Here is a 14,492-nt window from a genome sequence, read left to right as displayed (position 1 = left end):
CAGCCTGTTAGAAACCGGTTTCAGATCCGCCGTACAACCGCGGGCGGGAAAAAGTCAAAGCGCTGTCTAGGGTTCCCTTTCGGGTCTGCCATCCTCTGGTCTCCCTGGTTTCCCAGGCTCGGGGCTGACTAGGCGCGGACAGCTGAGCCCACCTACCAACCAGGCCCTTTCTCCCGCCCCCTGCAGCTGAAACCCTCAAGGCGTTGCAGGTTCAGCTTTGACTTAGAGACTACAACTCCAAATTCAGGGTCGCTGGGGAAACTGAGGCAGGACTGGGGACTCTGGGTGAGAGGTCAGGCGCTGGTCGCGGACTCTTTCTTCCGAGAGCTGAGACGGCTCTTCCGATAGCCCAAAGCGATTAATGCCGATCCTAGAAGAAAGCACCGAGGTCCGGGCGGTAGGTCCAGGCAGCTGGCCGGGGAGAGCGGCCAGGAAACCTCAGGGTGGCGCTGGCTGGAGGCGGGGCCGCCCACGCGGCTGGGAAACCTCAGGGTGGCGCTGGCTGGAGGTGGGGCCGGGGGCGGGTTCCTGGCGGAGGGCGGGGCAGACGTGGGCTACCGGGAGTGCCAGCCAAGCCCGGAACAGAGGAGGTGGTGGTGGTGGCCCTCGCCTGTGGCCCCGGTGCTGCTTGCGCTCGAACTCGCCGCCATGGAGGAGTTCCAGGAGCCTCTGAGTGGGCAGCTCCGGCTCTGCTTCTCGCCTGCTGCCCGGACCAGCCTCTTACTGCTCAGGCTCAACGACGCTGCGCTGCGGGCGCTGCAAGAGTGTCAGCGGCAACAGGTACGGCCGATCCCCTTCTCTAGTCCCTGCCTCTGGGGACTTTGGGCCTCAGCCGGCGACCCTGGAGAAGGTGCAGGGGAGAGGGAGCGGCGTCCGCAAACTCTGGCCTCCCCAGCTCTCCAAGTGAAGCCCGCTAGGCAGGTGACCCCGGGCTCCGGACCCCGGATCCCGGGGACACCGCTTCACCTGACCTCAATAGTCACATCTTCGCTTTCCCGGCAGGTACGGCCGCTGATTGCTTTCGAAGGCCACCGAGGGGTAAGTGCTGGCCCAGGATGTGTGAGCGAGGTAGGGGAGAGGGAGCACAAACGGGGGCTGGAGGTGAAAGGTGTGGTCGGGGCCTGAGGCTGCCAGTGGTAGTCTGAGGTAGTTCCGAGAACTGAACCCCAAGTGGGGCGAGGAGGCTGCTGGGGTTGTCCCAGGGGGCTGTGGTTGAGGGGACTGTGCTGTTTCAGCCTCCTGGGAACTCAGGCCCAGCTGCACCTGGTGTGCTAACGAGCCCCGTGGGACCCGTCTTAGTCTTAGGCCGGCTCCGGGACGAGAGGCGGCGGCAGGAGGGGGAGGGGCTGACTTCATGGGGCTTACCGTCTCCTTCCACCTCCAGTATCTGAGGCTCCCAGGCCCTGGCTGGTCCTGCCTCTTCTCCTTCATAGTGTCCCAGTGTGGCCAGGAGGGCGCTGGTGGTAGCTTGGACCTTGTGTGCCAACGCTTGGTCAGGTAAGGGGGAACAACAGGTAGCAGGCAAGAAGAGGTTTGTGGAAAGTGGGGGAGGGAATTGTGGAGAGGTGCTTAAAAGCTCACCACCCTACTGTTTTTTTTCCCACCATCCCTTTCCAGTTCTGGGCCTAACCGCCTTCACTGCCTGGGCTCACTCAGGGAGCGCCTCACTATTTGGGCAGCCATGGATTCTATCCCAGCCTCATCATCAGTTCAGGGACACAACCTGACTGAAGATGCCAGACGTCGTGAGAGCTGGCAGAACACAGGGGACTATTCTGAAGGAGATGCAATATCACAGCCACAGATGGCACTAGAGGAGGTAAGGCCAGAAACTGCAGGGAGTTGTGATAAGGTGGGGCAAAGCCTGAAGTCCAAGGTATCCCAGTACTCCCGGGAACCAAGTGTTCCTGTCACTTTCCCCACCAGGTGTCTATGTCAGATCCACTGGCAAGCAACCAAGGACAGTCACTCCCAGGATCCTCAAGGGAGCACATGGCACAGTGGGAAGTGAGGTACTTGGGTTGGGGTGGGACTAACATGGGAAGCTTTGGCATTGTCTTCCTAATCTCCACTCTTAAATATTGTCTAATAAAAGATTCAGTTCCACCTCCCACCCTGGTTTTCTTCTATCCCATTCCCTTTAAATATCCTAGAAACCAGACCCATCTTCCAAACAGAGAACCTGATCAGGCACTGCCTTCCTCTGCCAGCCGGAAACGTCCGGAGAAGGTAAGTTATAATGGCAAGGGCTTTTCTTTTCTTTTCTTTTCTTTTTGAGACGGAGTCTTGTTCTGTCACCAGGCTGGAGTGCAGTGGTGCAATCTTGGCTCACTGCAACCTCTGCTTCCCAGGTTCAAGCGATTCTCCTGCCTCATCCTCCAGAGTAGCTGGGACTACAGGTGCATGCCAGTATGCCCAGCTAATTTGTTTATTTTTTAGTAGAGACAGGGTTTCACCATGTTGGCCAGGATAGTCTCAATTTCTTGACCTTAGGATCTGCCTACCTTGGCCTCCCAAAGTGCTGGGATTACAGGAGTGAGCCTCCGTACCTGGCTCTGGTTTTTTTTTTTTTTTGTAACTCTGATATAATAAAACAATGGCAAGGACTATTTTGAAGAGCAGTTTTAGTCAAGCTAAAATTTAGAAATTGGAAGCTCCTTATATGGGAGGAATTTTTTTTTTCTAGACGGAGTCTCACTCTGTCGCCAGGTTGGAGTGCAGTGGCGCAATCTCAGCTCACTGCAACCTCTGCCTCCCAGATTCAAATGATTCTCCTGCCTCAGCCTCCCGAGTAGCTGGGATTACAGGCATGTGCCACCATGCCCAGCTCATTTCTGTATTTTTTGTTTTTTGAGGCGGAGTTTCGCTTGTTGCCCAGGCTGGAATGCAATGGTGTCATCTCGGATCACCGCAACCTCTGCCTCTCGGGTTCAAGCGATTCTCCTACCTCAGCCTCCTGAGTAGCTGGGATTACGGGCATGTGCCACCATGCCTGGGTAATTTTTTGTATTTTTAGTAGAGACGGAGTTTCACCGTGTTGGCCAGGATGGTCTCGATCTCCTGACCTCATGATCTGCGCGCCTCAGCCTCCCAAAGTGCTGGGATTACAGGTGTGAGCCACCGCGCCTGGCCTAATTTCTGTATTTTTAGTAGAGATGGGGTTTCACCAAGTTGGTCAGGATGGTCTTGATTTCTTCACCTTGTGATCTGCCCGCCTTAGCCTCCTAAAGTGCTAGGATTACAGGTTTGAGCCACCGCACTGGCTCTGGGAGGAATTTTTTTAGAGACAAGGTCTCTCTGTTCCCTGGGCTGGAGACTCCTGGGCTCAAGCCATCCTATATAGATTTTTTTTTTCTTAGACAGTCTCACTCTGTCGCCCAGGCTGGAGTGTTGTGGTGTGATCACAACTCACCACAGCCTGGAACTCCTGGGCTCAAGTGATTCTCCCTCTTCAGCTGGTGTGTGCCACTACACAAGGCTAATTGTTTTATTTTTTTGTAGAGACAGGGTCTCACTATTTTACCTAGTCTTGAAATTTTGGGCTTAAGTGATCCCGCCAACTCAGCCTCTGAAAGGGTTGGGATTACAGGTCTTAGCCACTGTGCCCAGCCTAGGAGGAATTTTGGAGAGGACATATTTGGAAGCTCTTGGCTGTTTATGTCACACAGATATTTTCCTCAACAGAAACGTTCAGTACCTGTAGCCACTGTAGAACTAGAAGAGAAGAGGTTCAGAACTCTGCCTCTAGTGCCAAATCCCCTACAAGGCCGGAGCCATCAGGATTTACAAGAGGGAGAAGACTGGGAGCAAGAAGATAAAGATAAGGACATAGACCCCAGATTAGAACACAGTTCCTCAGTTCAAGAAGGTGAGTTAATGAGAGGAGGGTAAAAATGCCAGTGGAAAAAGACTTATAATCACTTGTGTTTTCTTGCTTCCTTCCTAGACTCTGAATTCCCAAGTCCTGAAGATGTACCAGACTATCTTCTGTGAGTTCCCTGCTTTTTCTAATTTCATCATGCCTTGTGCATATATTAAGATACACTTCCTGGAAGCTGGGAGTTTTTCGGGGGCAATGAAATTGAAGGTGACACCTCTCTTCTCCTGGCAGGCAATACAGGGCCATCCACAGTGCAGAACAGCAACATGCCTATGAGCAGGAATTTGAGACAGATTATGCTGAATACCGTATCCTGCATGCCCGTGTTGGTGCTGCAAGCCAAAGGTTCATAGAGCTGGGAGCAGAGATTAAGAGAGTTCAGCAAGGAACTCCGGAACACAAGGTAAGGACAGGACCCAGCCTGGCTTTTCAGCTCTACTGGCCATTAACCCCCCGTTAACCACCCATATGCCTGGGTTTGTACAGTGACTAAGCAAAGTAACAAGAAAACCTGTTTGAGGGGAAAAATTAGTCTGTAATCATTTGTTAGAATGAGAAGGGAAGTTACTTCCCCCTAACTTTTTTTTGAGAGAGTCTAGCTCTGTCACTGAGGTTTGTGTGCAGTGGCACGAGCTCAGCTTACTGCATCCTCCATCTCCTAGGCTAAAACTATTCTCCTGCCTCCGCTTTCCAAATAGCTGAGATTATAGGTATGTGCCACCATGCTCAGCTAGTTTTTGTATTTTTAGTAGAGACGAGGTGTTACCATGTTGGCCAGGGTGGTCTTGAACTCCTGACCTCAAGTGATCCATCCACCACAGCCTCCCAAAGTGCTGGGATTATAGGTATGACCCACTGTGCCCGGCCCCTTTCTTATTTCTTAATGTTAAATTCAGTGCTAGTATTTTCTGTTTCAGGTGCTGGAAGACAAGATAGTCCAGGAATATAAAAAGTTCAGGAAGGTAAGACAAGATCTGGGAATGGAAGCAAGAAGGTAGAAATGAGGATTTTTACTTTTTGATATGGATGTTTTTTCTCCGCAGCGGTACCCAGGTTACAGAGAAGAAAAGCATCGTTGTGAGTACCTTCACCAGAAATTGTCCCACATTAAAGCTCTCATCCTGGAGTTTGAGGAAAAGAACAGGGGCAGTTGAAGTTATCAAGAGGGCTCTTGACCCTCTGCTTAGTGAAACATGAAGGAACGAAGCAGCTATAAACTAAATAGAATGCAGCCATCTGTTTTTCTTATGCTGACCACTGGAGTACAGGTGGCAAGCAGAGAGTTGCTCTAGGTTCTTGAGGTTTGGTTTTCATTGTTGCTAATTTTTAGGGTGTGGGCACTGTGCAAAGACTCCATAGCTGTTGTGCCCAGGAGTCTAGAAAAAGTGACAGAGGCTTGGTTTCTTCATTTAGTTCAGCCAAGTCATTTTCAAGTCCTGAGAAACGACATCATCTTCAGGATAAGATAATGAGGACATTAGACAAATTAAGTTAATTTAGCCTGGTAGCCTCCCTAAGGAAACAATAATGATAACTTTTGCTAAGAGCCAAAATAACTTGTAGTATACCTGGATATAATGGGAAGGGGCCTGGGTCTTACCCATGTACTGATTTTTTTTTACCAACATGGCTAAAAAATTAAAGCTTCTGTGTTCTTTGTACAAGTTTATATATTTTCCTTAAATCTTCCAAGGCAGTTGGTCCTTAACCCTGGCTTTACATCTGAGCCACTTTTGGGCTATCTAAATAATTAGATCCCTGTGCCCCAGCCCAGATGTTATGAGTTAATCTCGAAGATTATGGTTTAGACATCTTTTACTTTTTCCAAGCTCTGTGTGTGACCAAGATATGTATTTTGCTATAAGGCTCTACCAAATTCATCTTAAAACTGACAGAAGAAAGTTCTTTTCTGAACATAGGTGTTTGTAGGATCACCTAAAGTAAGGCTCCTATCTGGAATTATCCAGTGGCTGAAAACCATACGTAACTGAGCAGGATTTGAGTTTACCTACAAAAGGAGAGAAATGGTTTATTTGGACAAAAGATCACTCTCCAATCCTATCCTTTCTGTTCCTTATTGTTACAAATGTAAGTGGATGCTTCACTCTTAACTAGGAATGATACTGCCTTTCCCAGTTCTACTGGAGAGGGAAATTAAAGGGCCACACCCTAGGCTTTGGGGAGTAGAGCTGCACCCAGCAGTGTCAGCAATTCCTGAAACAACTTGGATGGAACCCTGTGATGCCACACCCATAACAGGATATTTCTGGGCAGAGAACAGTCCTTGGGAGGTATAAACACGCAGTAAGCTCAGCTGCATGGCAAGGATAAACAGGAACCCATCCTTAGGGCATGGACAGCCTAACAAGAAAGGCCCTTCACCTGTTCCAATCACCAGGGTAGGCCTGGGCAATAAACATGTAAGGAGAGAAAGAGATGATACATTTGGAAAGAATTTTGAGTTGATTAATTATGGACCCAGTCAAGTCAGTCTACAGCTGTAGTGACCAGTACAGTAGCAACTGTATGACTATTTAAATTAATGAAAACTAAAAATGGGCTGGGCGCAGTGGCTTATGCCTGTAATCCCAGCTCTTTGGGAGGCTGAGGCAGGTGGATCACGAGATCAACAATCTGAGACCAGCCTGACCAACATGGTGAAACCCCATCTCTAAAAAAATACATAAAAAATAAAACTAAAATGTAGTTTCTAGCCATATTTCAGATGCTCCATAGCTACCATTGAACAGTGTAGATAACAGAATATTTCCATCACTGAAGAAAGCTCTATTGGACAGTGATAGTGTGTAGAGAACCTCTGGTTCTCAATTTTATGGAAAATAAGACAGTTTAAAGGGGTCTCATTTATTGTCACTGTTCCAAATGTACAAAAAAAATTAGAAAATACCCCCCAACTCAATTCCCCCCACCCCCACAACATTCCCCTCAACACAAATAATTTTTCCCAAAACCACAAACATAAACTGGTCCTGGTGTTTCCATAAACAGTGCAGCTAAGAAACAGTTTAGAGAAAATTTAACAGGATTCAGATTTTATCCATTCTGTCCTCTCAGCCCTGAGAGGTAATAATTCCCATATGGGTCCCAGTCCTCCCCAATGGTTTTCCTATCTCTGGTGGAAGAGTCCTTTTACAAAGTGGTGTCTGGCTACTGCTTTAGAGATCCTCCTGTGCCTTCTTCTTCTTCTTGGGCTTTTCTTCTTGAATTACAGGGGGGTTTGTAGCTTCTCGTTGTAAATAGCTAATAAAATCACTTAATTCACGGCCACCCTGAAAACAGAAAGATTACCTTAAAAATGTAACTTTTTAAAGAACCCCAATCTGCCCCACCCAAACAGGAAGACTTCTGAGTTTGTAAAAGCATATTAGTACCCACCTATACTCACCATGAGAGTTTAAAGTTTTCAGTTAAATAAACCCAATTAAAGAACTGACTATGCTTAAGAGTGTGTGTTTATGTCATGTGTATGTTTGTGGGGATATGGGACAATTCACTTACTTCGTATTTCTTTGGATTTAGCTTCTTGTTGGCTGGAGAGAAGTATATGGTAGGAAAACTGGGGAAAGAAACATTTATTAATTTCAAGCAGTCATGTGGGCCCATGCTGCAGAATTCTTAAGCCAAGAAGGAATCAGTGGTTCTGCCTTCAACTGGAATATGAAGACCTCCCCCAAAACCATGTCTTGTAAAGAAATAGTTTCCTGGTGGTTACAAGCTTTATTCCTATCAATTGCCTGGATATGTTTGTTAATTTTTAATCCACTTACCCTCTGACTTCATATGGAGAAGGCACATCATTGGCTGTGGCATCCATCTTGGCTATGACGATATTTGGGTCTTTGCTGAGCTGTTAATAAAATAGGTTAAATGTTTAAATTCCAAGTTTTCAGTGACTGAGGGATACTTAGTCAATTCAAGACTTAATCTCATTCTTCAAACACCCAGATAAACTGCTGTTCAGCTGGGAAGAGTGGTTTGCAGATGGTAGTACCTCACTTTGCACAAACTTCCCTTTTTTCTCTTATACTACGACTCTACGTATTGCCACCTTCAATTTTACCTTGTCTGAATAAGACATTACAAAGGCTAAGCCAAATGTTTTAAGATGAAGGACCATATGGATTCATGTAAGTCATTACCAAAATTCAGAAGTTCTTAGATATTTTAAACCATAATTTACATTGAGCCTGAGGAATGGAATGTTAAAAGTGCATATCTCAGGCACTGCACAGGCTGGAGCACTAGGGGGCAGTCAAAGAAAGTGAGTAAACCGTAATAGGGGGAAAAAAAATCTATCAGTACTTAGGAACTAAGCAAATTAGCCAATGCTGAATGCATAAATAAACTTACAGCTCCCGCTCAAATGTTATCCTCAGAATAGGGTTCACACTTACCTTCTCTCCAAGTTCTTTGTACTTGGGCTCCAGATTCTTACAGTGACCACACCAAGGGGCATAAAATTCAATCAGCACATCTTTATCTTCATTATTCACTATTTCATCAAAATTCTCTGCTACCACTACCTGGAAAACACAGAAGAATCTCTAGTTGGTAAGGTAACATTAAAAAAATAAATTCACAAGCTGTATTTGTTCCTAGACCCAATCCCTCTCTAATTTGATGTGTTATCATGGAAAGTAAGTCATGGAAACCCAAATCACATTTACAGATTAAAGATGTTGCCATTCACTAGATACCAACTTGCTCCTATGTCTGTCACCTATCAAACTATGTTCAGGAAGTTACAGGACACAAAAGTGCTACCCAACCGTTCCTTAAAATAATTTCAAGCCAGGCTTGGTAGCACATGCCTGCAGTCCAAGCTACTCAGAAGGCTGAGTCTACAGAGTAAGACCGCATCTCTATAAAAAACATTCAGAGCGGGCCGGGCGCGGTGGCTCACGCCTGTAATCCCAGCACTTTGGGAGGCCAAGGCGGGTGGATCACGAGGTCAAGAGATCGAGACCATCCTGGTCAACATGGTGAAACCCCGTCTCTACTAAAGATACAAAAAATTAGCTGGGCATGGTGGCGCGTGCCTGTAATCCCAGCTCCTCAGGAGGCTGAGGCAGGAGAATTGCCTGAACCCAGGAGGCGGAGGTTGCGGTGAGCCGAGATTGCGCCATTGCACTCCAGTCTGGGTAACAAGAGCGAAACTCCGTCACAAAAAAAAAAACAACATTCAGAGCAATACACTGTTCTTAGGGGTTGCTCTATCGTCTTAAGTTAGCCCAATATAAATTTCATCAGAAAATTCTATGCAGGCTTTATACCCTTGCCCTTACCAAGCATTTTGAGTCCTGCCAATGCTTATTTTATGACTCAGGGAGTGAGGATTTAAAAAAAAAAAAAAAAAAAAAAAAGGGAGGGAGAGCAAATGAGAGGCAATTGCTCATAGCTTGATAAGGTTGTAAGCACCTCACCTTTACAGGACCATCATTGCTCTCTGGGATAGGTTCAGACTTAAGGTATCTCTTCAGATTGCCATCAAAGTAATCCTGCAGGAACCTCTCCAGAGCCTTGCCATCACGTCTACAATTGGAAAACAAAGGTCAGGCTGGTTAATTTATTTCTACCACTGAGAAGATTAAAAACAATTTCTTTGAACAGTTACTATGTATTTTAGTTTTAATTTCAAGGCAAAAAAAGGAGAATTCTCATCTCTCAATATGCAGAACTGACTGAACAAACAAACTGTAACTTTTGTTTCTAGTGTGTTCTATGTGGATTAGAAAGTTCAGAGAAAGAAGAATCATTGGTCTTTTGGAGATGGATTTTTGTAAAAGAACCAGATCCTATTGCTCTGGAGCATAGTGTGTGTTTACAGTATTTTCTTTTATAGACTGGCTCACAAGGAAGATTTTCTCTTGTCTCAATCTCCCCAAATCTCAGAAGTGAGGATAAAAATTGTTTCTGGAGTCTTAAGGTCTTCCTGATTCTGAACTTACTTTAGACCCATGTAGTATTTCAAAAAGAAAAGACATTCTGTAGGGATGAGGGGGAAAATGGTTTGGTTTGAAATAATATCAGTAACAAGGAAGTTTTCCAATCTTTTTTTTGATTTTTAAATTTTTTATAGACATGGGGTCTTGCTATGTTGCCCTGGCTGGCCTTGAACTCATGGGCTCAAATTATCTTCCTGCCTTAGCCTCCCAAAGTGCTGGGATTACAGATGTGAGCCATCACGCCTGGCTCAAAGGAAGCTGTCCAAACTTCTTTCTTTTCTTTCCCTTCCACCCTCCCTCCCTTCCTTCTTCCTTTCCTTTTTTTTTTTTTTTTTTTTGAGACAGAGTCTTGCTCTGTCACACAGGCTGGAGAACAGTGGCATGATCTCAGCTCACTGCAATCTCTGCTTCCCGAGTTCAAGTGATTCTCCTGCCTCAGCCTTCCTAGTAACTGGAATTACAGGTGCACACCACCAGACCTGGCTAATTTTTGTATATATATTTTTTGAGACAGAGTCTCGCTCTGTCGCTAGGTGCCAGGCTAGAGTGCGGTGGCATGATCTTGGCTTATTGCAACCTCCGCCTCCCGGGTTCAAGTAATTCTCCTGCCTCAGCCTCTCAAGCAGCTGGTACTACAGGCGCTCACCACCATGCCCAGCTAATCTTTGTATTTTAGTAGAGATGGTTTCACCATGTTGGCCAGGATGGTCTCAATCTCTTGACCTTGTGATCCTCCCACCTCGGACTCCCAAAGTGCTGGGATTACAGATGTGAGCCACTGTGCTCGGCCTTTATCTACTATTTCTAATGACCAAGTGGAATCATGTAAGCATTCCAAGCTGCCATCCTTTCATTAGTTTTCATAATTCATTAAGGATCATAATCCTTAAAGTACCTATATTTATTTATTTTTTTATTTTGAGATGGACTTTCACTCTTGTTGCCCAGGCTGGAGTGCAATGGCGCGATCTTGGCTCACCGCAACTTCCACCTCTCGGGTTCAAGTGATTCTCCTGCCTCAGCCTCCCAAGTAGCTGGGATTACAGGCAAGCACCACCACGGCTGGCTAATTCTTTTTGCATTTTTAGTAGAGGTGGGGTTTCTCCATGCTGGTCAGGCTAGTCTCACACTCCTGACCTCAGGTGATCTGCCTGCCTTGGCCTCCCGAAGTGCTGGGATTATAGGCATAAGTCACTGTGCCTGGCCTAAATTACCTATATTTAAATTGAGAAATGTGACAGTCATAGGTCTTGACTTAAAAGACCTATCTTCACATTCCAGTAGTATTGTTCCTCATAAATCCTTTGTAGTATAAAAGGCTTTAATAATTGCCTTGCAGAATCAAAGCCCAACTAGCAACTCACGAGAACTCTTCCTGCATGACAAACTTCTCTCCTTTAGCGGTTCTGATGGCAACAACAGGAATCTCTCCAGTAGTGCTTTCCAAGCCAAAATCAGAAAGTTCATGGCTAAAGGTTTTGCGGCTAGCTACAGCAAAGTTGAGTTTGTGCCCAGCATCCAGGAATTTCTTTGCCACCATCATTACCCTGTGGGAAACAAGAGACATTTGTGCCAAGACTATACAGGGTGGTCAAGCACTTTTGAAACTAAGAAGCAAGTGACTGGAAATCAAAGACTAAGTTCTACAGTCCATGTAGCCTTCTGGAATCAGTCAGAACAGTCTGAGCTCTACAGCACTTGATAAGGATTATAATATATTTCAATGCCTTACTAAACCTCACAGCCAAATTGGTGATACCCAATCAACTGGTCCATTCCTGCTAAATCTTGCTGCATTATATAACTGAAATCTATTTTAGGCATAATGACTGATATGAAAAGAAAATTTATAAGGATAAAATGCACTGAGAGTCTAAAGGTGCACGTAAGCACAATGTTTTAAGTGCATTTTACGTCAAATTTGCACCTTTTATTTGGAGCTACTGTGTCACAAAGCAGAGAAACACCTATGAAATACATGCTCAATAGACTTTGAAAACAGTTTATGTTACCTGACCTTATGGCTTCAAATGTAGTTTCTGGAAGCCAAATGTTCCCATTCTTTCCTGCTCTTACACCACGTATGGTAACAGGACACTTATTTGCATTTTTCATTTTTTTTTTTTTTTTTTTTTACAGCTTCTTAAGAAACCAATTATTATTATTTTACAGGATAGTTATGAGACTGTTTATACATTGGGTAAACTTGCTCACAAGGGAAAAACATAATTCTTATTACCTGTTTCTCCAGTAGTTGGAACCCTTAGCATTCTTTTCATAGTCCACATCATAGTAAGCAATAAGTAAGTCCTTGCCCTGTATCAAATCTTTATTGTCTTCTGTCATGTGAGGGCAAATACCAAAACTGAAATGAAATAATCCATTATCAACTGGATTATTGGCAAGTTTTTAGCTATATCATAAAGTTACCACAAAATAACTGACAGCATTTATGAAGGAAAGAGATTTTCAACATTTAGTACAGAGCAATATACCTTACAGGATGACAAAAGGAGTTCTAACACCCATAGATTACTGCTTTAATATAAACTCAAACTATTATTGTTACAACCCCCTGAATAGACCATTTAAGCCAAAATATAGCTCTGTTTAATAACTGAGGTAAAAAAACTAAAATCAAGCAAAGAAATCCCAGACAAGATACAAAGAAGTACTCACATGTTTTCCTGGATAAACTTTTTAATTTTGCCACTGGTCATTTTCTGCTCTGTATATGCCACAGTCTTGTCCTCAAACTTGTTAGTCAGATGTGAAGGACGAAATAAGGTGATACCCCTTAAAAAAAAAAAAGTCTCAATAGACACAAAAACTGCCTCCCATCTTTTTTTTTTTTTAATAGGGTTTTGCTCTGTTGCTCAGGCTGGAGTGCAGTGGTGTGATCACTGCAGCCCTAAACACCCAGGCTCAAGTGATTCTCCCACCTCTGCTGCCCAAGTAGCTGAGAAAACAGGTATGCACCACCATGCACAGCTAATTTTTATTTTTATTTTATTTTATTTTATTTTTTGAGACGGAGTTTCGCTCTTGTTACCCAGGCTGGAGTGCAATGGCGCGATCTCGGCTCACTGCAACCTCTGCCTCCTGGGTTCAGGCAATTCTCCTGCCTCAGCCTCCTGAGTAGCTGGGATTACAGGCACACGCCACCATGCCCAGCTAATTTTTTGTATTAGTAGAGACAGGGTTTCACCATGTTGACCAGAATGGTCTCGATCTCTTGACCTCGTGATTCACCCGCCTCGGCCTCCCAAAGTGCTGGGATTACAGGCTTGAGCCACCGCGCCCGGCCTAATTTTTATTTTTATTTTGAGACAGAGTCTCACTCTGTCACCCAGGCTGGAGTGCAATGGCACAATCTCTGCTCACTACAACCGCTGCCTTGCAGGTTCAAGCAATTTTCCTGCCTTTGCCTCCTGAGTAGCTGGGATTACAGGTGCATACCACTGCACCTGGCTAATTTTTGTATTTTTAGCAGAGACGGGGTTTTGCCATCTTGGCCAGGCTGGTCTCAAACTCCTGACCTCCTAATCCACCCACCTCAGCCTCCCAAAGTGCTGGGATCACAGGCGTGAGCCACTGTACCCAACCTAGTTTTTTATTTTTATTTTTTAATTTTGTAGAGATGGGGGTCTATCCACATTACCAAGGCTGGTCTTGAACTCCCAGGCTCAAGTGATCCTCCCACCTCAGCCTCTAAAAGTGCTGGGATTACAGGCACAGCCCCATTATTTCATGTAAAGCTCAGACTATCTACTTTTGCCACCACTTTAAACTAGCATCATCTAAGCACATAAGGACTCTCTTCTAGGACTGGACTCAGCAAGATGACCTTCTAATTAACACTGAGATGCTAACCACCTTAATCTTTTTTTTTTTTTTGAGACGGAGTTTCGCTCTTGTTACCCAGGCTGGAGTGCAATGGCGCAATCTCGGCTCACCGCAACCTCCGCCTCCTGGGTTCAGGCAATTCTCCTGCCTCAGCCTCCTGAGGAGCTGGGATTACAGGCACGCGCCACCATGCCCAGCTAATTTTTTGTATTTTTAGTAGAGGCGGGGTTTCACCATGTTGACCAGGATGGTCTCGATCTCTTGGCCTCGTGATCCACCCGCCTTGGCCTCCCAAAGTGCTGGGATTACAGGCGTGAGCCACCACGCCCGGCCCACCACCTTAATCTTAAGTGCAATAATTGGGTATACGGTTTAATAAATTTTGGGTTGGAAAATTAAGAGAACTTGGTTCTAATCATAGTTCCCCAATGAATTCCAAACATGTTGGACCAGGTCTCAGTTTAACCCATCTGGACTTCAGCTTTTTCATTATCCCAAAAGGGGGTTAGAGTGGATTTTCAAAGGTTTAAAAACAATAGCAGGTCAGGTGCAGTGGCACATGCCTGTAATCCCAACACTCTGGGAACCCAAGGCAGGCAGATCACCTAAGGTCAGGAGTTTGAGACCAGCCTGGCAGATGAAACGCCGTCTCTACTAAAAACACAAAAATTAGCCAGGTGTGGTGGTGCATGCCTGTAATCCCAACTACTCAGGAGGCTGAGCCAGGAGAATCACTTGAACCCAGGAGGTGGAGGTTGCAGTGAGCCGAGATCGCGCCATTGCACTCCAGTGTAGGCAAA

At 45.4% G+C, this 14,492-nt stretch overlaps 2 protein-coding genes across 5 annotated transcripts in view; one reads left to right on the top strand and one right to left on the bottom strand.

The window, feature by feature from the left end:
- The first annotated feature begins 582 nt into the window (after positions 1 to 582).
- Positions 583 to 7,334, top strand: ELL3 (elongation factor for RNA polymerase II 3). Of its 4 annotated transcripts, none has more exons than XM_012442148.2 (11): positions 583 to 780; positions 1,003 to 1,038; positions 1,385 to 1,497; positions 1,618 to 1,819; positions 1,927 to 2,012; positions 2,154 to 2,229; positions 3,685 to 3,868; positions 3,947 to 3,989; positions 4,112 to 4,283; positions 4,798 to 4,842; positions 4,924 to 7,334. In XM_012442148.2, the coding sequence occupies exons 1-11, from the start codon at positions 649 to 651 to the stop codon at positions 5,032 to 5,034; spliced, it is 1,200 nt and encodes a 399-aa protein (XP_012297571.2). In that variant the 5' UTR covers positions 583 to 648; the 3' UTR covers positions 5,035 to 7,334. The 4 variants fall into 4 exon arrangements, with proteins under 4 accessions (XP_012297571.2, XP_064222058.1, XP_064222057.1 ...); XM_064365988.1 differs by having other exon boundaries at positions 4,783 to 4,842; XM_064365987.1 differs by having other exon boundaries at positions 1,927 to 2,229.
- Positions 6,684 to 14,492, bottom strand: part of PDIA3 (protein disulfide isomerase family A member 3) — a 24,185-nt gene continuing 16,376 nt past the window's right edge. The window contains exons 6-13 of the mRNA XM_012442149.2: positions 12,526 to 12,642; positions 12,086 to 12,211; positions 11,211 to 11,393; positions 9,325 to 9,433; positions 8,296 to 8,424; positions 7,669 to 7,748; positions 7,400 to 7,457; positions 6,684 to 7,170 (exon numbers count right to left, since the gene is read on the bottom strand). Coding sequence (XP_012297572.1) covers positions 7,057 to 7,170; positions 7,400 to 7,457; positions 7,669 to 7,748; positions 8,296 to 8,424; positions 9,325 to 9,433; positions 11,211 to 11,393; positions 12,086 to 12,211; positions 12,526 to 12,642 — 916 coding nt within the window. The 3' untranslated portion in view covers positions 6,684 to 7,056. The remainder of the gene's footprint in view (positions 7,171 to 7,399; positions 7,458 to 7,668; positions 7,749 to 8,295; positions 8,425 to 9,324; positions 9,434 to 11,210; positions 11,394 to 12,085; positions 12,212 to 12,525; positions 12,643 to 14,492) is intronic.

The sequence above is a fragment of the Aotus nancymaae genome, unplaced genomic scaffold (assembly GCF_030222135.1).
Source record: "Aotus nancymaae isolate 86718 unplaced genomic scaffold, 86718_ANA_hifiasm-v0.15.2.pri h1tg000062l, whole genome shotgun sequence".
Classification (NCBI taxonomy): Eukaryota; Metazoa; Chordata; class Mammalia; order Primates; family Aotidae; genus Aotus; species Aotus nancymaae.
This window is presented reverse-complemented; position numbering and strand designations above follow the sequence as displayed.

Coding starts and splice junctions, on each gene's coding strand:
- ELL3 (XM_064365986.1), top strand. CDS start 649: ATGGAGGAGTTCCAGGAGCCTCTGAGTGGGCAGCTCCGGCTCTGCTTC. Junction 1,820..1,926: donor CACAGATGGCACTAGAGGAG/GTAAGGCCAGAA, acceptor TTTCCCCACCAG/GTGTCTATGTCAGATCCACT. Junction 3,990..4,111: donor GATGTACCAGACTATCTTCT/GTGAGTTCCCTG, acceptor TTCTCCTGGCAG/GCAATACAGGGCCATCCACA.